This window comes from Cetorhinus maximus, chromosome 20, assembly GCF_964194155.1.
Source record: "Cetorhinus maximus chromosome 20, sCetMax3.hap1.1, whole genome shotgun sequence".
NCBI classification, from domain to species: domain Eukaryota; kingdom Metazoa; phylum Chordata; class Chondrichthyes; order Lamniformes; family Cetorhinidae; genus Cetorhinus; species Cetorhinus maximus.
Window position 1 is genome coordinate 21,509,570 of NC_135898.1, and position 20,420 is coordinate 21,529,989.

The 20,420-nt window shown below is 46.0% G+C and overlaps 1 protein-coding gene across 1 annotated transcript in view; it reads right to left on the reverse strand.

Annotated features, from left to right (window-relative positions):
• LOC144694755 (myoferlin-like) overlaps positions 1–20,420 on the reverse strand; it is a 143,929-nt gene that overhangs the window by 69,949 nt on the left and 53,560 nt on the right. The window contains exons 10-17 of the mRNA XM_078565328.1: positions 20,192–20,315; positions 18,585–18,688; positions 16,837–16,905; positions 9,067–9,180; positions 7,674–7,851; positions 6,221–6,345; positions 4,417–4,517; positions 629–821 (exon numbers count right to left, since the gene is read on the reverse strand). Coding sequence (XP_078421454.1) covers positions 629–821; positions 4,417–4,517; positions 6,221–6,345; positions 7,674–7,851; positions 9,067–9,180; positions 16,837–16,905; positions 18,585–18,688; positions 20,192–20,315 — 1,008 coding nt within the window. The remainder of the gene's footprint in view (positions 1–628; positions 822–4,416; positions 4,518–6,220; positions 6,346–7,673; positions 7,852–9,066; positions 9,181–16,836; positions 16,906–18,584; positions 18,689–20,191; positions 20,316–20,420) is intronic.

The window sequence follows — 20,420 nt, forward strand, 5'->3', positions numbered from 1 at the left end:
CACTGTCCGAGGGTCAGCACCGAGTGAGTGCTGCACTGTCGGAGGGTCAGCAAAAGTGAGTGCTGCACTGTCGGAGGATCAGCACCGAGTGAGTGCTGCACTGTCGGAGGGTCAGTACTGAGTGAGTGCTGCACTGTTGGAGGGTCAGTATGGAGGGAGTGCTGTACTGTTGGAGCACCAGTACTGAGGAGAGTGCTGGACTGTCGGAGGGTCAGTGCTGAGGGAGAGCTGCACTGTTGGGGGTTGTACTGAGGGAGCACTGCAGTGTTGATGATGCCACCTTTCAGATGCAAAGTAAAACCAGGGGTCCTGTTCACCCTCTCAGGTGGACATAAAAAAATCCCATGGCACCAGTTCGAAGAAGAAATGGGCAGTTCTCCCAGGTGCCCCGGCCACTATTTACCCCTCAATTAACATTGCAAAAACAAGATTATCTGGTCATTGCTTTACTGTTTATGGAAGCTTGCTGCATTTCCTACATTACAACACTTCTCAAGGACTCAGGAGGCTGTGAAGTTCTTTGGGATGTCCTATGGTCGTAGAAAGCACTGTAGAAAGGCAAGTCCTTCTTTGAACAACAGTGCCTCCCTCTGGAATATTCCCCTCCCTTCGGCATCAAAAAGCAAACCTCCTCGGCTACTGACGAGAGCCTCTCGAACCACTCTTCAACTTCAGGCAGCTTGTCCTCCACACTGACGTTTTTGTCCCTCAGTTTCTCCGCTGACTTTCTGATCTTCTTCAGAAGTGCAGTCTGCTGCTCATGCATGTGCTGATCAAGGACAGTCACTTGGGGAAGCCTTTTCAACTGTGGGAGTGAGCGGCTACAACAAAGGAGCAACAAAGGAATAAAAAAATCAGTACAGTCATTCAACTTTGGTTCCTCACCTGAGCGAGATGTAACAGCCAAGCGTTGATATTTACGAAGCCAAGGCATTTCTTTTCCTTACGTTAGTGTGGCAGAGGGAATATGGGCCATAAAAGTACAAAGTAAGAGACGGGCATCATGGAGGATTGAAACTCTTCCGCTTTATGTCCCAAATTCTAGTATCCAACATGTTCAAATTCAGGTAGCCAGGCAGTGAAAGACTGAACCGCAGCCGATCTTTACACACTTTTATCGCATTTACTTATAGAGATATGCATTATAAACATGTACCTCCAAACTCAACAGTTTAGTCTGCTCCTATTCATAGATGGTCAAGTGAATCCCCAGTTAATGCCCAACACTCAGTTCATATCCAATTAACACAATGCCCCCAGGTTAGTTATAGCATCAGCTAGGCTGTAAGCAGGGCCTTCCCCATCACAAGCCTCTGGGCAGTGTTTCCATTTGCCAGGTACACACACTGGGACAGCCACCTTACAGAGGTGAACTTTGGGTCATTTCCCCACTGTGCATTCATACCCACCGGGAACCAGGCTCATTTTACCATGGGTTGCTACAGCCAACAGTAAGAGGCGTGTCTCATTGGAATAGGATAGCTGCCATGCTCTAAGCGCTCAAACAGTATTTGAGGACCAGGATCTCAAACCTGAGATTAAAGTCATGGTTTACCGGGCAGCAGTAAGTCTCTCGCTCCTATACCTTCGTAGGCTTGGATGACCTACAGCAGGTACCTCAAAGCACTGGAGAAGTCCCATCAGCGGTGCCTTTGCAACATCCTTCAATTCCAATGGCAAGAAAAGCAGTCCAACAGCAGCGTCCCCTCCCACTCTGTCCAGCATCGAGGCGCTAATCACTCAAAACCAGCTGGGCTGGACATGTCGTTCATGTGCCTGACACCAGACTCCCGAAGCAACTGCTCTACTCAGAACTTGGTCACAGCAGGAGAGCCCCAGGAGGACAGCGGAAATGCTTTCAGGGTGTCCTCAAAGCGTCCCTGAAGAGGTCAAACATGGCCGACTCATGGGAAACCTCGCTTGTGACCGACCAAAATAGAGAAGGCTCATTCGGGGAGGCAGTGAACACATCGAGAGACTTCATCAGGAATGTGCAGAAATGACGTCAAGGTGTCAGAGGGAGCTCACAGGCCTCCAAACAACCCATCTACCCAACCCTTCAAACACCACCTGCCCGCATGTGGCAGAGTCTGCAGATCGTGCATTGAAGTTATCAGCCATTTCAGAGCCCATCAAACTGGGATGGAAGCAAGTCATCCTCAATCCCAAGAGACTACCTGAAAGACAAGACTCAAACTGAGTGTGAAACTGCCCTCTCACAAGACTGCATTCCTCTTACAACCTCCATCTTTGAACTGAATTGAATTGAACCCATTAAAACTTTCAAGTTCGGAGTCAAGTTATCCAAGCCGTACAACGGTGGCGAGTGGTCCAGGTGGTTCCTTGACCAAACAACCAATTATCACCACTCCAACCCAACTAAATCAAGCAGGCTGATTACAGTGCATATGTGGTAAACATACAATGGTGTGCACAAAATGTCCACAGCGCAAAAGATATTTATATCAAATATTTATATCAAATCTCATATCTACAATGTAAAATACATCATGGGTCCTTGATTTTGTGACAAAGAATGCACAAGGGTTTCCATTTTATCTCTGCCAATTTTCACTCACTCAATCAACTAAGTATTTCCTTATTTTTGCGTATGCCACGCTCGGTCAATGGCATTGGTTGCCTCCTCCGGGGGGTCCCCAGCATCACAGATGCCAGTCTTCAGTCAATTCGATTCACTCCACATGATATCAAGAAACGGCTGAAAGCACTGGATACCGCAAAGGCTATGGGCCCTGACAATATTCCGGCAATAGTGCTGAAGACTTGTGCTCTTGAACTTGTCACGCCCCTAGCCAATCTGTTCCAGTGCAGCTACAACACTGGCATCTACCCGGCTATGTGGAACATCCTGTACACAAAAGGCAGGACAATTCCAACCCAGCCAATTACCACCCCATCAGTCTACTCTCCATCATCAATAAAGTGATGAAAGGGGTCATGAACAGCGTTATCAGGAGGTACTTGCTTAGCAATAACCTGCTCACTGATGCTCAGTTTGGGTTCCACCAGGGCCACTCAGCTCCTAACCTTATTACAGCCTTGGTTCAAACATGGACAAAAGAGCTGAACTTCCGAGCTGAGGTGAGAGTGACTGCCCTTGACATCAAACAGCATTTGACCGAGTGTGGCATCAAGGAGCCCTAGTAAAATTGGAGTCAATTGGAATCAGGGAGAAAACTATCCACTGGTTGGAGTCATACCAAGTACAAAGGAAGATCATCTCAGTTCCAGGACATCACTGCAGGAGTTCCTCAGGATAATGTTCTAGGCCTCACCATCTTCAGCTGCTTCATGAATGACCTTCCTTCCATCATAAGGTCAGAAGTGGGAATGTTCGTTGATGATTGCACAATGTTCAGCACCATTCGTGACTCCTCAGATACTGAAGCAGTCCATGTCCAAATGCAGCAAGCCCTGGACAATATCCAGGCTTGGACTGACTAGTAGCCAGTAACATTCACGCCACACAAGTGCCAGGCATTGACCATTTCCAACAAGAGAGAATCTAACCATCTATCTTTGACATTCAATGGCATTACCTTCGCTGAATTATCCACTGTCGACATCCTGGGGGGTTACCATTGACCAGAAACTGAACTGGACTAGCCATATACATACTGTGGTTACAAGAGCAGGTCAGAGGCTAGGAATCCTGCAGCAAATATCTCACCTCCTGACTCCCCAAAGCCTGTCCACCATCTACAAGGCACAAGTCAGGAGTGTGATGGAATACTCTCCGCTTGCCTGGATGAGTGCAGCTTCATCAGCACCCAGACAAAGCAGCCCGCTTGATTGGCACCATATCCACAAACATTCACTCCCTCCACCACTGACGCACAGTAGCAGCAGTGTGTGTACCATCTACAAGATGCACTGCAGGAATTCACCAAGCCTCCTTAGACAGCACCTTCCAAACCCATGACCTCTACCATCTACAAGGACAAGGGCAGCAGATAGAGGGGAACACCCCCTCCAAGCCACTCACCATCCTGACTTGGAAATATATCACCATTTGTTCACTGTCACTGGGACAAAATCCTGGAACTCCCTTCATAAAAGCACTGTGGGTGTACCTACACCACATGGACTGCAACAGTTCAACAAGGCAGCTCCACCACCTTCTCAAGGGCAATAGGGATGGGCAATAAATGCTGGGCTAGCCAGCGACGTCCACATCCCATGAAAGAATAAATAAAGCAAACAGACTGAATAGCATTAAACAAAAATGGCAGATAGTTGAGATTGAAAGGCACACTGAAGGTCACCAGAGGGGCAGGTGAGGGAGCAGACAGGGCAGACCTTCATCTGATCAATCGGTGATGCCCTTTGGTGCCTAATGGCAATTGTTGAGCACACCATTGGATTTTTGGGGGCTTGGTTTCATGTGCCACCTACCTGCAATCCTTCACGATCCGATCGAGCATCTTCACCCACATTCCAGTGAGGCGAGTCCCTTCAGATGGCAACGTTGTCCTGATGTCTTCTATATTGATTCTCTAAAAAACATGAAAACTATAACACAGTGTGGCATCAAAGACATTACCATCTCAGTGAATGTGATGTTTATATCCACCCTGCTAGTCAGGCATCACTGGGGCAGTTAATCCCCACGAGAGTTGAGAGCATGAGCGGATTGGTGCCAGTTTAACACAGGGCCTGAGATTGCATTCCATTGGAACATCAAGCACTGCAGGTAGCGGGCACCCAATCTGCTAATACCCTTTTAGTGCCCATTGTGAGGAACTTCTGCCCCACTGACCCTTCCTGAGGGAACCCTCCATACCTTCTTTAAGTGCCCATTTTCCACTTTCAAGTCTGGACATTGAGGGGCGGATTCTTACCAGCTGCTTGGAGGTGGCTCAGGTGGTGGGGGTCAGAGAATGCTCGAGAATTGCCCATCAGGTTGCCCACCCGAAGCATTCCCACCTCTGCCAATAATGCCAGGAGTGGGTGAGCAGGTAGAGAATGAGTGCCAATTACCTGATCAACTGGGGCCAATTTGAGGATGTCACCGGGATCTTACCAGCTGCGGACAGGCCCCATACTGCGGACAAAACCTGGTGAAACCTGCTTGCCGTCCTTAATTGGATGGACACTCGCAGACGGCTTTTTAATTGGCCGCCTCCAGTAAGAGGGTAGGCAGGCATCACCAGTGGGGTCGTGACCTGCTTTTGACCTCTGGAAATCTTTAAGACAGCAAGGTTCCACCCTTGGTGTCAGAAGCCTGTTCAACTGCAGCAGCAACATGCTTCAGCGACTGATTGTCTTCCTGTCCTCCTCATTTGAATGCCATGCACAGATGAGATTCTTTCTTCAACTTCCTTTCAGCCAAAAGTTCCAATCAGGGCACAGTGACAACACAGGTGACTGGCACTACCTCCCTGGCACGGCACAGGGTGGAAGACCCAGGCTAATTTTCCATGTGGCCGTTTCACGCCCTCCTCCCTGGAGCTTAGGGTTGATTCACTTTCCCCAAGCAAGGGTAAAAAGGGAGAACTGAACGTCATGGAAATGAAAGTCAGGGAATTCTGCAACTCTACCCCACCAAAAAAAAAATGCTCTTGAGGCTGGTGGGCCAATTGAATTTCTTCAGGACACAGATGGATAGATTTTTGCTGGGCAAGGGTTACGGAACCAAGGTGGGCAAATGGAGCTAAGGTGCAGATCAATTATTTGAATGGCGGAACAGGCTCGAGGGGCTGAAGCATCACCTCCCATTTCTATGCCATCCCTACAAAGTGGCGTATAGCTGGAGAAATATGATGGTGTAGAACTGATTAAGGTGGTGATCGAGCAAAGCCTGGAGGTGATTATTCGCGAATTAATTAACAAAGCGCAATAACGAATCAAATATCGATGCATTGATCGAATCCTCCATTCCACAGCCCCCAGCAATTTCTGCTTTTGTTTCAGCTTCTGCACAGTAGAAAAATCCTGAGGATCTGCAGCTTTGGAGTGGAGGCGACAGCGAGAGAACCCGGGGAAATCATGAAATGAAAGGCGGGAAAACAGTCGGCGGGTCTGGCATCGTCTGTGGTGGGGGTGGTGGGAGGGTGGGGGGGTAGAAACAGAGTTAACACTTCAGGTCAACGACCTCTTGTCAGGACTGTTCTGAAAACATTAGCGTGCTCCTCTCGTCACAGAGGCCGCCAGACCTGCCTTCAACACTTGCTGCTTTAAGCTGCCACAAAATACTCACCAGTTTGTCAATGATTTTAAGGAGAATGTTTAACCTATCGAGTCTGTGGTCGATGTTTTCCCAGTACGATGTCAGAGCCACCACCGGCTTGGTGTCACACCAGGGGAGGTAGTAATAGTAGTTACCTGCGAAGACATGGTGAGTTAAATCTTCACCAAACCTGTGAAGAGATTAGTGCTCCCTGAAAGTAGCGGCGATGTTCATTCACCACTGTTTAAAAATAAGAGGTCACGCATTTAGGACAGTGATGGGGAGAATTTTTTTCTCTAAGAGTGTCTTGAGTGCTTGGAACTCTCTTCCTCGAAAGATGCAGAGCCTTTGAATATTTTTAAGGCAGGGGTCGGTAGATTCTTGATAAGCAAGGGGGTGAAAGGTTATTGGGGCTAGCTGGGAATGTGGGGTTGAGGTTACAATCAATCAGCCATGATCTCATTGAATGGTGGAGCAGGCTCAAAGGGTCAAGTTGCCTACTCCTGCCCCTAATTTGTATATTTTGTTCATGGGCTGTCTCAAATTGCTGCTTTGGAAATGCCTAAAGTCACCAGGAAACAAACTTCAGGTTCAAGTGAAATTACTACAAGGGACATCTTTGTTTACCTCATGCAAGTGAGAGCTTATAGTGATGATATATTAGAAAGTATTAACAGAACAGAAACAGGCCATTTGGCCCAACAGTGATCCCATTCCACACAATCCACTTCCCACCCCTCTTCATCTCACCCAATCACCATATCTTTCTATTCCTTTCCCCCTTGTGTGTTTATCTTGCTTCCTCTTAAATGTATCTATCCTATTCACCTCAACCATTCCACCTGGTAGTGGGTTCCACAATCCCACCGCTCTCTCGGTAAAAAACCTTTCTACTGAAATCCCTATTAGATTAATTAGTGGCCACCTTATATCTGGGAAGTCTTGTGGCGCAGTGGGCAGTGACCCAGCCTCCGAGCCAGAAGCTCTAGGTTCAAATTCCACTCCAGGACTTGATGGCCAAGGAAGGTATGCTCATAATGCAGCCAAACAGGTTGAGTATCAACCTGAAAATCCTTCCAACACACGCCAACGGCAGGTGGTAAGAGTGGAAGAGATTCCTTGTCAACCATGTGATGGAAAGAATGTTGGGGTCTCTACCATCACTATCCATAGCTCCAGTCTACAACATGCACGTAAGAGTACCTGTTGCCACAACAACTCTGAGTGACCTGTAACAGACCACCACCATATGACCCTTAGTTTTGGGGGTGGGGATGGCATGGGTAGGATGGAAGGGGGGGATTTGAAGAAGTACTTTGCTATAAAGACACTAATTTCACTGCAAGCATTTTGTAGGCTTGGCTCACAAGAATTGCCTACCGGAAGAAGGGAATTTGAAAAGAATTCACCGCCAGCCTATTTTAACCCTTCTTGTTCAGCAGGTGTGTAATCTGCTTTCATACCACCTGATGCAGCCTCTTACCATCAAACATGGCTTGGCTGTACTGCGTGGTGGACGCATGAAGTTTACATGACTTGTCAAACTTGTTGCCATAATTCCCCACGCTGACCTCGAACTGGATCGGCTCCTTGACGTCCTGCATTTGCGTAGCCGAATAGAACACCACGCAGAGGCTGTACCTCCGCCTCTGCAAGTATTTCTGAAACCATGCAATCAAAGAGACGTTGTCATGTCTTCTTACACTAACAATAGCTTTCATTTCTATAGTACCTTTAACGTCACAAAGGCCTAATCAGACAACATCTGGCACCGAGCCACCTATAGACATATTAGGACAATGGACTGAAAAAGTCAGTAGAAAAGCTACGTTTAAGGGGCATCTTAAAGGAGGAAAGAGAGAGGGGAGGTTTAGGGAGGGAACTTCAGAGCTAGGGGCTCAGGCAGATGAAGGCACAATGTTTTTTTTAAATTCATTCTCGGCTTGTGGAGTCGCTGACAGGGTCAGCATGTTGCCCATCCCTAATTGCCCTTGAGAAGGTGGGCTGTGAGCTGTCTTCTTGACCACTGCAATCCAGGTGGTGTAGGTACACTCAGAGTGCTTTTTCTGTAGCGGTTTGACTCAACTGAGTGGCTTGCTGGGGCCATTTTAGGGGGCAGTTAAGAATCAACCACATTGCTGTGGGTCTGGAGTCACGTGTAGGCCAGAACGGGTAGGAACGGCAGATTTCCTTCCCTGAAGGAATTAGTGAACCAGATGGGTTTTTGCAACCAATCTGGTGGTTTAATGATCGTTATTAATGAGGCTCATTTATATTCCAGGTTTATTAATTAATTGAATTTAAATTCCCCCAGCTGCCATGGTGGGATTTGAACTCATGTCTCCGGAGTATTGCTCCAGGCCTCTTGTCCAGTAACATAACCACTCTGCTACCATTAATGGTGAAGGGGGTTACAGAGATAGGGAGGGTGCGAGGTCACAGAAGGATTTGAAACCAAGAATGAGAACTTTAAAATTGATCCAATGTAGGTCAACAAACATAGGGATGATGGGTGAATGGGAAGGTACAACACCAGTTATAAGAGGCAGGGCCAGTGAGTGGGCTTCATATGATTAAGCTCCTATGTATGCACACAGTTCAGCCAAGTACAGATAAAGAACTCTTCGAGACTGAAGAAAATGAGATTTGAAGGGTCCTCCTGTAGAACGTGGGAATTTAATCCTGTCTACATCATATGCTGCCATTAGCAATTTGAGAGTGGTCTAATTTATACCAGGCATTTCAAACACAGAAATGAGAACACTCAGACAAACACTTGCTCTTCTACACAAGCAATCCACAATTCCTGATACCAGGAATCAAACCACGGGCCATTTTGGCGTGTGTGGAACAGTGCAAATTTATTGCATAAATACCTGTACAATTAAATAATCTTCACTAGACAAGCTGTCAATGCTTTTCCCCAAATTTTCGTCCATCCTTGTGATCAACTCTATCAAAATCCGTCCTCGATAAGAGACTCCTTCACTCTGAGGGAAAGAGCAAGGAGAAAAATCAAAATGCTCTACCAAGATAATGTGGCAGATTTCAGTCTTTCCCATTTCAATACTTCATTCTGCGCAACTTGGAAGAACAAGATAGCTTGTTAAGTTGGAGAGTTGGGCGTGCTTAACATTCCTGGATCCTTCTATGCTTAACTCATAGCTGTAAGTATCACTAATTGCACTAGGTACTGGATGGTAGTTAGTGCCAATGGAACTCTATCTCAAGAAGAATTAACACCTTGGAATAAGGAAGGGAGAAAATTGGAAAAATAAACTGCAGGGAGGTTTATTCAACCAGGGTACACTGTTCTGATTTTGTTAAAAATACAACAGGGGAACACACAAGCAGGATAACCCAACTACCATTGAACCACTTCCCATTCTGCATGTCCCTTGCCATTGCTGGACTCACTCCCCTCTGTCCTCAAACTGATCTCTTTCCACATCTGCTCCTCTGAAACCACTGCATCTCTTGTCTCCTTTAATAGCTTTTACCATATCCGAATACTCACTTGCTTCTCCTTACACTGAACAAGATCAAGCGAACACTTCTGTCATGGCAATCCCTCTTTCCCTACTTAACCCCCAGCCTCTCTCAATTAAGTTCATACTTTATGCTGTTGTATTCTCTCAAACCTCCTAATACAGAAACTTCCTCCACTCTGCCTCTTCTCTCCACCCTCACCATGTTGAGGTGAAGGCTCATCTCCTACACTTGTGTCTATCCTCACTTTCCTCAGTCTCCACCAACTCCCACAAGCCAACAGATTTTTAAAACACAATCCTGATTTTTTTTATCCATTCATACTTGGGATTTGGACATTGCTGGCAAGGCCAACATTTGCTGCCCATCCCTAATTGCCTTTGAGAAGGTGGTGGTGAGCTGTTTTCTCAACTGCTGCAGTCCATGTGGTGTCGATATCCCCTCAGTGTTGTTTGGAAGGGAGTTCCACGATTTTGACCCAGCGGCAGTGAAGGAACGATGATAAGGTTCCAAGTGAGGGTGGTGAGAACTTAAGATGAGAACTTAAAGGCGGTGGTGTTCCCATGCATCTGATGCTCTTGTCTTTCTAGATGGTAGTGGTTGTGGGTTTGGAAGGTGCTGTCGAAGGAGCCTTGGTGAGTTGCTGCAATGCATCTTGTAGATAGTACACACTGCTGCTACTGTGTGTTGGTGGTGAAGGGAATGGGGAAGGTGGTGGATGTGGTGTCAATCAAGCGGGCTGCTTTGTCCTAGATGGTGTCAAGCTTCTTGAGTGCTGTTGGAGCCGCACTCATCCAGGCAAATGGAGCGCATTCCATCACACTCCTGACTTATACCTTGTAGATGGTGGATAGCCTCTGGGGAGTTTAAAGACGAGTTACTCACTGCAGAATTGCCAGCCTATTGTTGTTGTTGTAGGCATAGTATTTATGGGACTTTGCTGGAAGAAAGAGATATGTCTAATCTTTTCATCTTGCACTCATCAGGACATTCACAAGAATGCCAATATAAGGGGGAAAACCAACAACTTATATTGTGTGTGAAGAGAGTGCTGATTGGTTGGCAAGTGGCATTGTCATGGAGAATGCACCATTGATCGTGGCTGACAGTTAACTGCCAAGCATTGTTTGAAATTTAAACCAGGCAGCTTGACCCTGATTGATCAAGGCATTGCCCTGAGGAATGAGTCAGTGAATAGCTGTCACTTATTTTGTTTAGCTGAAACAGGCGCAGTATATGTACATGTTCTTTCTGTCTGCAAGGACCAGGGCCCTGTGTATTAATATATGTAGCTTCCAGTACACACACACGCGCCACATTGTGAGCCCGACTGATGATCTTAAATTGGTTGTCAGCGTAATTCTTAGCACATTGGATAAATGCTTAAAAAAATAAATTGCAAAATATTTAGCATTTGCTAAATAATCCTCAGTGTGTTAAGAATTACACTGACAACCAGTTAAAAGTCAGGCTCACAATGTGGCGCGTGTGTGTGTGTGTACTGGGAGCTACATATATTAATACACAGGGCCCTGTTCTTTGCAGACAGAAAGAACATGTACATATACTGCACCTGTTTCAGCTATACAAAATGAGTGACAGCCATTCGCTGACTCATTCCTCAGGGCAATGCCTTGACCAATCAGGGCCTAGCTGCCTGGTTTAAATTTCAAACAATGCTTGGCAGTTAACTGTCAGTCACCATCAGTGGTGCATTCTCCTTGGCAATGCCCTTTCCAACCAATCAGCACTCTCTTCATACAGTATAAATTGGTGGTTTTCCCCCTTATGTTGGTATTCTTGTGAGTGTCCTGATGAGTGCAAGACGAAAAGCTTAGATATGTCTTTTTTTTCAATCAATACTCAAGTCCTGTACCACCAAAGTTTCTGGTCAAAGTTAACCCTCAGGATGTTGATGGTGGGGGATTCTGTGACGGCAATGCTTTTGAATATTAGGTGGTGGTTAGACCCTCCCTTCTTGGTGCTGGTTATTGCCTGGCACTTGTGTGGCACAAATGCTACTTGCCACATATCAGTCGAAGACTGAACATTGCCCAGGACTTGCTACATGCAGTTGGCACCCACAATGAAATTTTCCCCTTCAGACAAAGGAGACTGAGAAATGATCATATGAAGGGTTCAGAGTAGATAGGGAAAAACCATTCCAAACAATGGTGCGGAGGAGGGTGGGGGTGTGTGGTGGGGGGAGTGGTTGGTGGGTATGGTCAGTGACTAGAGGTGACAGAGAACTATCAAAAAAGCCAGGGGAGATAAAGATGAGGGGTTTATGTTTAAACAGCAAGTTATGAACTGGAATTCACTACCCGATGAGGAGGTGGAAGCAAATTCAGAATTGGATAAATGCTTAAAAAAAAATCATCTGCAGGACTATGGGGAAAGAGTCGGGGGAGGTGGGATTAATTTGATGGCTCTTTGAACGAGCCAGCACAGGCACAATAAGCCATACAGACACCTTCTGTGCTGTAATCCTACTCGAGTTCCCCTCACCACCTCTCAATTTCATTTGCCTTTTCTCTTTTTAAAGTTGCCTACACAATGGACCGTGAAACCTTGCTCAATGTTGGTCAGTAAGGAAATGAAGTCAGTCACCTTTCCGAGGTTGAGCTCATCATGTTTATCGATGCCGTCCAAGCCTTCCCGGGGGCTCCCGTAGAGGTTTAAAAAGCACGGTCCAAACGTTGGCAGGAAGCCGGGTATTTCATCATCTGTTTGGTTAGAAAACAATGTGCAAAATTACCAACTAACCGACAGACATGTGAGATGCAGGCAGGAGGTCTGGTATAAAGTGTGAGCAGGTACAATCTGAACCGGGGGGGTAAGGGTCATTAACACACAATTCTCACTAATAAATCCAATACGGGAACTCAGGAGAAACTTCTGTGCCCAGAACGTGGTTGGAATGCGGAATCTACTAACACATTGTGAATAGCATCAATAGGAAAGTTCGACAAGTACATGAGGGAGAAAGAAATAGGACATGTTGATGCAGTTCGATGAGAGGACAGAGATTTAACACTGGCATAGACCAGGAGGGCTGAGTGAACTGTTTCTACGCTGTAAATTCTACGTAAGTGTTCATTAATCTGTCCTGAAGTCTGTGAATGTTATACTGCTATTCATTTCTCTTTGTAATGTAGTAATCACAACTTTTACCTGTGTACAGTTTTGGTCTCCTTGCTTAAGGAGAGACATACTGGCATTGGAGACAGTTCAGAGAAGATTCATTCGGCTGATTCCTGGAATGAGGGGTTTGTTTTATGAGGAAAGGTTGAGCAGGTTGGGTCTGTACTCATTGGGGTTTAGAAGAATGAGAGGTGATATTATTGAAACATATAAGATTCTGAGGGAGCTTGAAAGGGTAGATGCTGAGAGGATGTTTCCCCTCGTGGGGGAATCTAGAGCTAGGGGGCACTGTTTCAAAATAAGGGGTCTCCCATTTAAGATGGAGAGGGGGAGACATTTTTTCTCTCAGAGGGACATTAGTGTTGGAATTCTCTTCCCCAGCAAGCAGTGGAGGCTGGAACTTTGAATGTATTCAAGGCTGAGTTAGGCAGATTTTTGATTGACAAGGAAGTCTGGGGTGTGGGGGGGTTGGGGGGGAGCAGAAGGAAAGTAGAGTAAAGGCCACATCAGATCAGCCATGATCTTATTAACTGGCAGAGCAGGCTCAATGGGCTGAATGGCCTACTCCTGCTCCTATTCCTTATGTTCTTATGTATAGTGAGGAAGTAAAAGGCAAGTTAGATGCAGTGACCACTGAACTATTGTATTAAGACTGACATTAAAGCTGTGACAGTTTAGACAATAAACCTCATTAAAAGTTATTCCACCATGTACTTTAATTAGCGAATATGTTCCACAGAAGGAGGCATCCGTGACTACATCAGCCTTTTTGGAAGACGGATTTGTCATCAGATGTTTCAAAAAGTATGAAAATATCCATAAGGTAACAAAGGACAGATGCACGATTCTTCAATTTTAATATCTTAATACTGTCCAAAGTCATATACAAAGGATCAGCAGAAAAGCTCCCAGTGTCACTCATCAGAAGAGAGATCCTGAACCCAGCTGAGAAAGACCATAGATGTGGGCAGTTAGGGATCGTGATTATGTTAGGTAGTTATGGATCTAATCTCAGTCAATGGGCCGTGGGTTCGAATCCTACTCTAGAGACTTGAGTGCAAAAATCTAGGTGGGCATTCACAGTCCAGTACTGCACTGTCAGAGGTGGTGTCTTTCGGATTAAACTGAGACCCCATCTGCTCTCTCAGGTGGACACAAAAGATCCCAACAGAAGCTCTGGGGAATTCTCCCAGTGTCCTGGCCAATATTCACCCCTAACTAATGCCAAATGTAGTCAAGTTGGCCATTCATCTCCCTGCTGTGGGAGCTTGCTGTGCGCAAGTTGGCTGCCCTGTTTCCTACTACAGTGATTGCTCTTCAGGAAGTAGTGCATTGGCTGTAAAGTGCTTTGGGACATCCTAAGGTTGTGAAAAGCACTATAGAAATGAAAGCCTTTCTTACCTTTGTGTAATGTTCCAGTCCTTATGGACTGACTTTGAGCAGGGTTACAAAGGATTAGTGAGTAAAATAAAGACTGTGGATGCTGGGAGTCAATTCAAGCTTTCACATGCAAAAACAGGAGCTGAGCTGCATATCAGCCATGATTAAATTGAAAGGTAGAGCATTCTCAAGGAGTTGTTTGGCCTCCTCTTGAATATGGAGACCAATATCCCTTACCTTCTGACCCTGTGGATGAGATTTTTGAGATGTTCAGGTACGTCGTTCCTAAAGGATTACTTTTGATCGCGCTCTTCCTGAAAATATGAACCATTTAAGACCTTAATGACTTGCAGGCAGTTCTTCTGAACTAATGTACTGAGCACTATAAAACAGGAGGACCTCTCTGACCTGTCCCACAACACTTTGACTGCCCCAGCTTTAATGGAATCTTTGAGCGGAGTTTTCATTATCTGCCAATTTTCTGAGTTTGCGCCATGGTAGCTGGAGAGGCCAAAGGGAGGTCGTGAGCAGCGTGGCCATGGTTGCCAAGGCCAACTCGGAGAATGACTGCAACCTGTATGGCATTTAAAAATTGTTTTCGGCCCAGTGCCTAAATGCACTATGCAATGGGGGATGAAGTTGTCAATCAGTGGGTAGCACTCAGGTCTCTAAGTCAGGAAGCTGTGGGTTCAAGCCCCTCTCCATCGATTTGAGCACAAAAACCGAGGCCAACACTCCCAGCCTTCAGAATGAGACATTAAGCCAAGGCTCCGTTTGCCTTCCCAGGTGGATGTAAAAGCTCCTGGAGCTCAATTTGACGAAGAGAGGGGGAGTTATCCCTGGTATCCTGGCCAATATTCTTCCTTCAACTAAAATCACAAACTGATGATCTGGTGATTTACTACATTGTTGTTTGCGGGAGCTTGCTGTGTGCAAATTGGCTGCTGAGCTTCCTACATTGCAACATTGACCACACTTCAAAAAAGTACTTCATTGCCTGTACAGCACTTTGGGGCTGTGCTGAGGTCCTGAAAGGTGCTACAGAAAAGCAAGTTCTTTCTTACTTTCTTTACAAAGGGGTGCCCAGGGTTGAAAGTTGGTCAAGGCTATGGTTCCCGGTCACTGCCCAATGACACCAACCACCTGAATAAACCCCCCACCCCCTCCAAGCTGCTGTGAAACTATAAGCCAGCGAGAACTAGCAACTTTGTAAAAGTTGGGAGAAAACTGAAACAGAAATCTCCTGAAAGTTACTGGTAAAGAGCAAACCTCCCTCGACGAGAGGCGTGAAGACACCGTGCCTACATTCCGTGCGCTGGAAAATAAAGAGAATGGCAGTGAGAAAGTGGGAGATAGCGGCAAACAGAGGGAGAAATGAGCACAAGACAATGGGAGGTAGAATGAGAGGAGTCAAGGGCATTTAGGAGTCACAGCGAACTTAGCTGAGGCAACACGTTGCAGGGGAGGTAGAAACGGCAGCATGAGCTAAGCAGAGCAGTCTCTAATGTGACAGGAACCTGGCAGCAGTCAGGGTAACACCTGCCCCACCAGGGTGGATGAACCAAAGCAATCTCCACCTACCGTTCGCGCACAGTGAAGCGAATACTCTCGCACAAGGACGGAAACTGCGGAGAAAGTAAACGCAAAAGATAATTTGGTCAATGGCCTGCCAATATCTCGTTTCCTGCAATTTTCCAAGGCTGCTCGCTAACCCCGTGCATACCATCTGCTGCAACATTTTCTTTATGGGAAGTCCAAGATCATTCACCTCTCTTTGCAAGCCATCACCGCCACCAATTGATCCATTCTGGAAACGCTGATCGAAGCTCTTCGGTACTATCTCAACGCTGAACACACCAACCTGATTTCTCACTGCAGCCCCTTGGCATTAGAATCAGGAATCATTTCTCCCGATCATCACATTCCTTTAATCATCTTTAAGGGGAGATGGTGGCATAGTGGTGATGTCCCTGGACTAGTAATCCAGGGCCCCAGGCTAATGCTCTGGAGACACAGCTTCAAATCCCATCATGGCAGCTGGGGGAATTTATATTTAATGAATAAATCTGCAATTGAAAGCTAGTCTCAGTCATTGTGACCATGACTAAAATCGATTATTGTATATACCCATCTGTTTCATTAATGCTCTTTAGGGAAGGGAAATCTGCCATCCTTACCCGGTCTGGCCTACATGTGACTCCAGATCCACTGCAATGTGGTTGACTCTTAACTGCCCTCTGAAATTGCCGAGCAGTTAAAGGGGCAATTAGGAATGGGCAACAAGTGTTGGCCTCACCAGAGATGTCTACATCCCACGAAAGGGTTAAAAAAAAACCTCGATTAGATCATCCCTTTAATCCTCAGGACTAGTTTATGCAGCTTATCCTTGTAATTTAACCCTTATAGTCCTGGTACCATCTGACATTCTCCTTGCCACTATTTGCAGAAGATTTCAAACTCATTTATTTTAAACCATGCACAGGGGCATATCACAACCAGTGAGGTAACCCTTTCATACAATAAGAACTCCCTGGCTTAAGTATCACTGTTGTTTTGTTCAGTCACCCCTCCATTGATACAACCCTTGGCCCCTTTGACCTGTGATTCTTAGTTCAGGATCGTGTGAAACTTACCCTGCTCTGCAGGTAAATCACTTGGTTCCATTCAGGATTTATGTGGTTTTCTATTACTTTCGTTGCTATCTGCAAGAAGGACAGAGTGTTAAATTCCCACCTTACACTTGTTTTTTTTCCCCCTGTCAAATCCTATTTAACCCCCAACTTTTGGGAGACTGTCACAGGTGAAAAAAAAATGAACCAGGCTCTGGCATCTATGGTGCAATTCCCACAGTTCGGTGCAGTGAGCGTGAAACCCAGGTCTTGGTAATATGGAAAATAAAAACAGAAAATGCTGGAAATACTCAGCAGCTCACGCAGCATCTGTGGAGAGAGAAACAGAGTTCACGTTTCAGATCGATAGCCTTTCAGCAGGAATGGGGAAAAGTCAGAGATGTGATAGGGTTTTGAGCAAGGGGTGGGTGGGACAAGAACAAAAGGAAGGTCTGTGATAGGGTGGAAAACAGGAGGGACTGACTGACGGGAGAATTAGTCTTCAGGGGCCAAAGGGGATGGGGGTGAGGCAGCAAAAGAAACAAAAGAAGTGCAGAGAGCATGTGTGCTGCTGAACAAAAGGGGAAAAAAAGAGTAAAACCAAAACAAGCAAAGAAAAGGACAGAGTTTATGGTTGGAAGATGTTGAACTCAATGTTGAGTCCAGAAGGCTGTGGTGTGCCTAATCGAAAGCAGAGATGCTGTCCCTCAAGCTTACGCTGAGCTTCACTGTGACAGTGATATCTACTCTAACTGGGAGACAGGTCCTCAATGTGCCCAAAAGGGATCACACAATGAGTTTCCACTTCAGCGGCAACAAGCCAGCACTTCCCAAACCCATGACTTCTACTACCTAGAAGGACCAGTAGGCGCATGGGAACACCATCCCAACAGGCTCCCTCCAATGTCACGCACCAGCCTTATTTGGAAATATATCTCGGTTCCTTCACTGTCGCTGGGTCAAAATCCTGGAACTCACTCTCTAACAGCACTGTGGGTGTACCTACAGCATGTGGACTGCAGCAGTTCAAGAAGGAGGAAAGGCTTGCATTCATAGAATGTCTTTTGTGACCATTAGACATCTCAAAGTATGTTACAGCCAATGAATTGCTGTTGAAGTGCAAGCTCCCACCAACAATATTGATCAGATCATCTGTTTTTTGTGATACTGATTGAGGGATATAGATATTGTCCAGGATACCAGAGAGAACTAACTCCCTGGCTCTTCTTTAAAATAGTGACATGGGATTTTTTATATCCATCCGAGCAGGCAGATGGGGCCTTTAGTTTATGTCTCAACTGAAAGGCAGCACTTTCAACAGTGCAGCACTCCCTCAGTACTGCCCTGGAATGACAGCCTAGGATTTTGTGCTCACATCCTGGAATGGGACTTGAACCCAAAACCTTCTGACGCAGAGGGGACAGTGCTACCCACTGAGCCACGGCTGACACAGGCAGCTCATCACCACCTTCTCAAGGATAACTATGGATAGGCAATTAATGTTAGCTGTGCCAGCAACGCCCACATCTCAAGACTGAATAATGGAAACTCCACTGACTGTTTCCCCCCTCACTCCATCCTGGGGCACTCTCTCTTACCTACCCCTGCGCTGGGGCACACCCCTCACCACCAACCAGAGACCTTCATGGACTGCAGGGGACGGGAGAGGGGGATCAAACTCCAGTGTATTTTGGTCCCTGAAACTCAAGGTACAGACCATACCAAGCCACTGCATTGGGCGACCCAGTGAGAAAGGACTATCTGCTACTCACCTTATTACCAGCAAAGCTGACTTCAAGAAACGAGTCGATGCCATCCTGTTTATCAGAATCCACTCCAAACATGTGCTTCAAGTTCGAAACAAACCCTTTGGCAACTAAGAAGATAGGAATAGAGTGAATGTTTCAGCTGACAAGTATTTCCGCCCTCATCTCTCTCCCTCTCTCCCTCCCAGTTTTGTTGATGATACTCTATACCGTCTGTGCTCTTCAGAATTTACTTCTCTTTGTTTCTCCCTACCTTCCAAGTTTCCCTGTCCAGTCCATACTCCCTCCTCTGACGTCCTCACTGAGTTCAAGAGTTTAAGGGGTTCAGGGGTAGATCGTGACTGCATGCGATGGTGCAAAACATTTGATAGCAAGTTTACATCATGCTTCATATTGCGCACCATTTTCATTTCTAACACGGCGTTCAGCGTAAAAAAAAATGGGAGACACCGGCAACATGGGAATGAGAGGGGCAGTCGGGATCTATCCTTCTCTTTTCCAGGAATCTAAGTTCTGTGTTTGATTATGAGTCTGGTAACTGATCTATGCTCACTGTGCTCGATTGGTTAAGCCTAGGTGTTGACTCAGAGCAAAGTAAACAGACACCACAAAAGTTCGAAGAAGCTCAGAGCCGAAGTGTGGTGTAGACATTTTCAGCCTTATATAAAACTCTGTAGATTAAGTTCCTGCACACTTAGGAACTAGTATAATCTCTGCTTTGCTCTGAGGCAAATCTAAGATATAAAATACACAATGCTAACCTTCCTTCAGTCTTCCTACATTTTCTAATCTTCAGGATTTTCTGAGGTCACAGTCACTAATCCTCAATTTATCCTCCCTTTTCAACTTTGATGGCTTTCTGACCTACGACAACCCTTCCCCCTCACTACCATAATCCCTCAATATAAGGAACTGGCAGAATACAGCATGAAGAGAGAGGCACTCACTGCACCAATTCCCACTAGAAATGAAACACTTGAATATTGCTGAAAAGAGAGACATGTTGCCTAAGCTTTCCGTCTTGCACTCATCAGGACAAACACAAGAATGCCAAATTTCAAACAATCACAACAATTTATATTACAGGAGAAAAGGGCTGTTCATTGGTTGGCACGTTGACTCTGATTGGTCGAGACATTACTGGTCCCACTGGACCAGTAATCCAGAGGCCCAGGCTAATGCCCTGGGGGCACTGGTTCACACCCCATCATGGCAGCTAGTGGAACTAAAGTTCAATTAATTAAAAAAAAACAATCTGGAATTGAAAGCTGGACCATGAAACTATTAGCAATTGTTGTAAAAACCCACCTAGTTCACTAATGCCCCTGTAAGGAAGGAAATTTGCCATCCTGATTCAGTCTGGCCTACATGTGACTCCAGGCCCACAGCAATGTGCTCCCAAGGCCAATTAGGGATGGGCAACAAATGCTGGCCTTGCCAGTGACACTCACATCCCTTGAAAGAATTTTAAAAATGGGAATGGAAGGGGGAGGCCAATGGTTGGGACAGTGGAAGGTACTGCAGAATGACACAACTCTGTCAGGGTATAGCCAGGCTCTCCAAACTTGGCACTCATGGGAAAACAACCATGTTAACGTGTCTCTGTGACGTACTGTGTGAAATGTCTTCTGCCCTGTAGATCCTCAGCTCAAAGGTGACCCATCGGGAAAGAATGCCCGCTGGCTGCAACAGGTTACTTTCAACGTCATCCTCTTCGTTTGTCCCTCTCTTGTCTATCTGGTGCAGCAAAGGGATTTCGATTACAAAAAAAAAAATTACATTCGCGCCTTTTTTAAAAAAAAGTCTGGCAGTGAAAAGTAAAGCATTTTTCTCCCTCCTCGT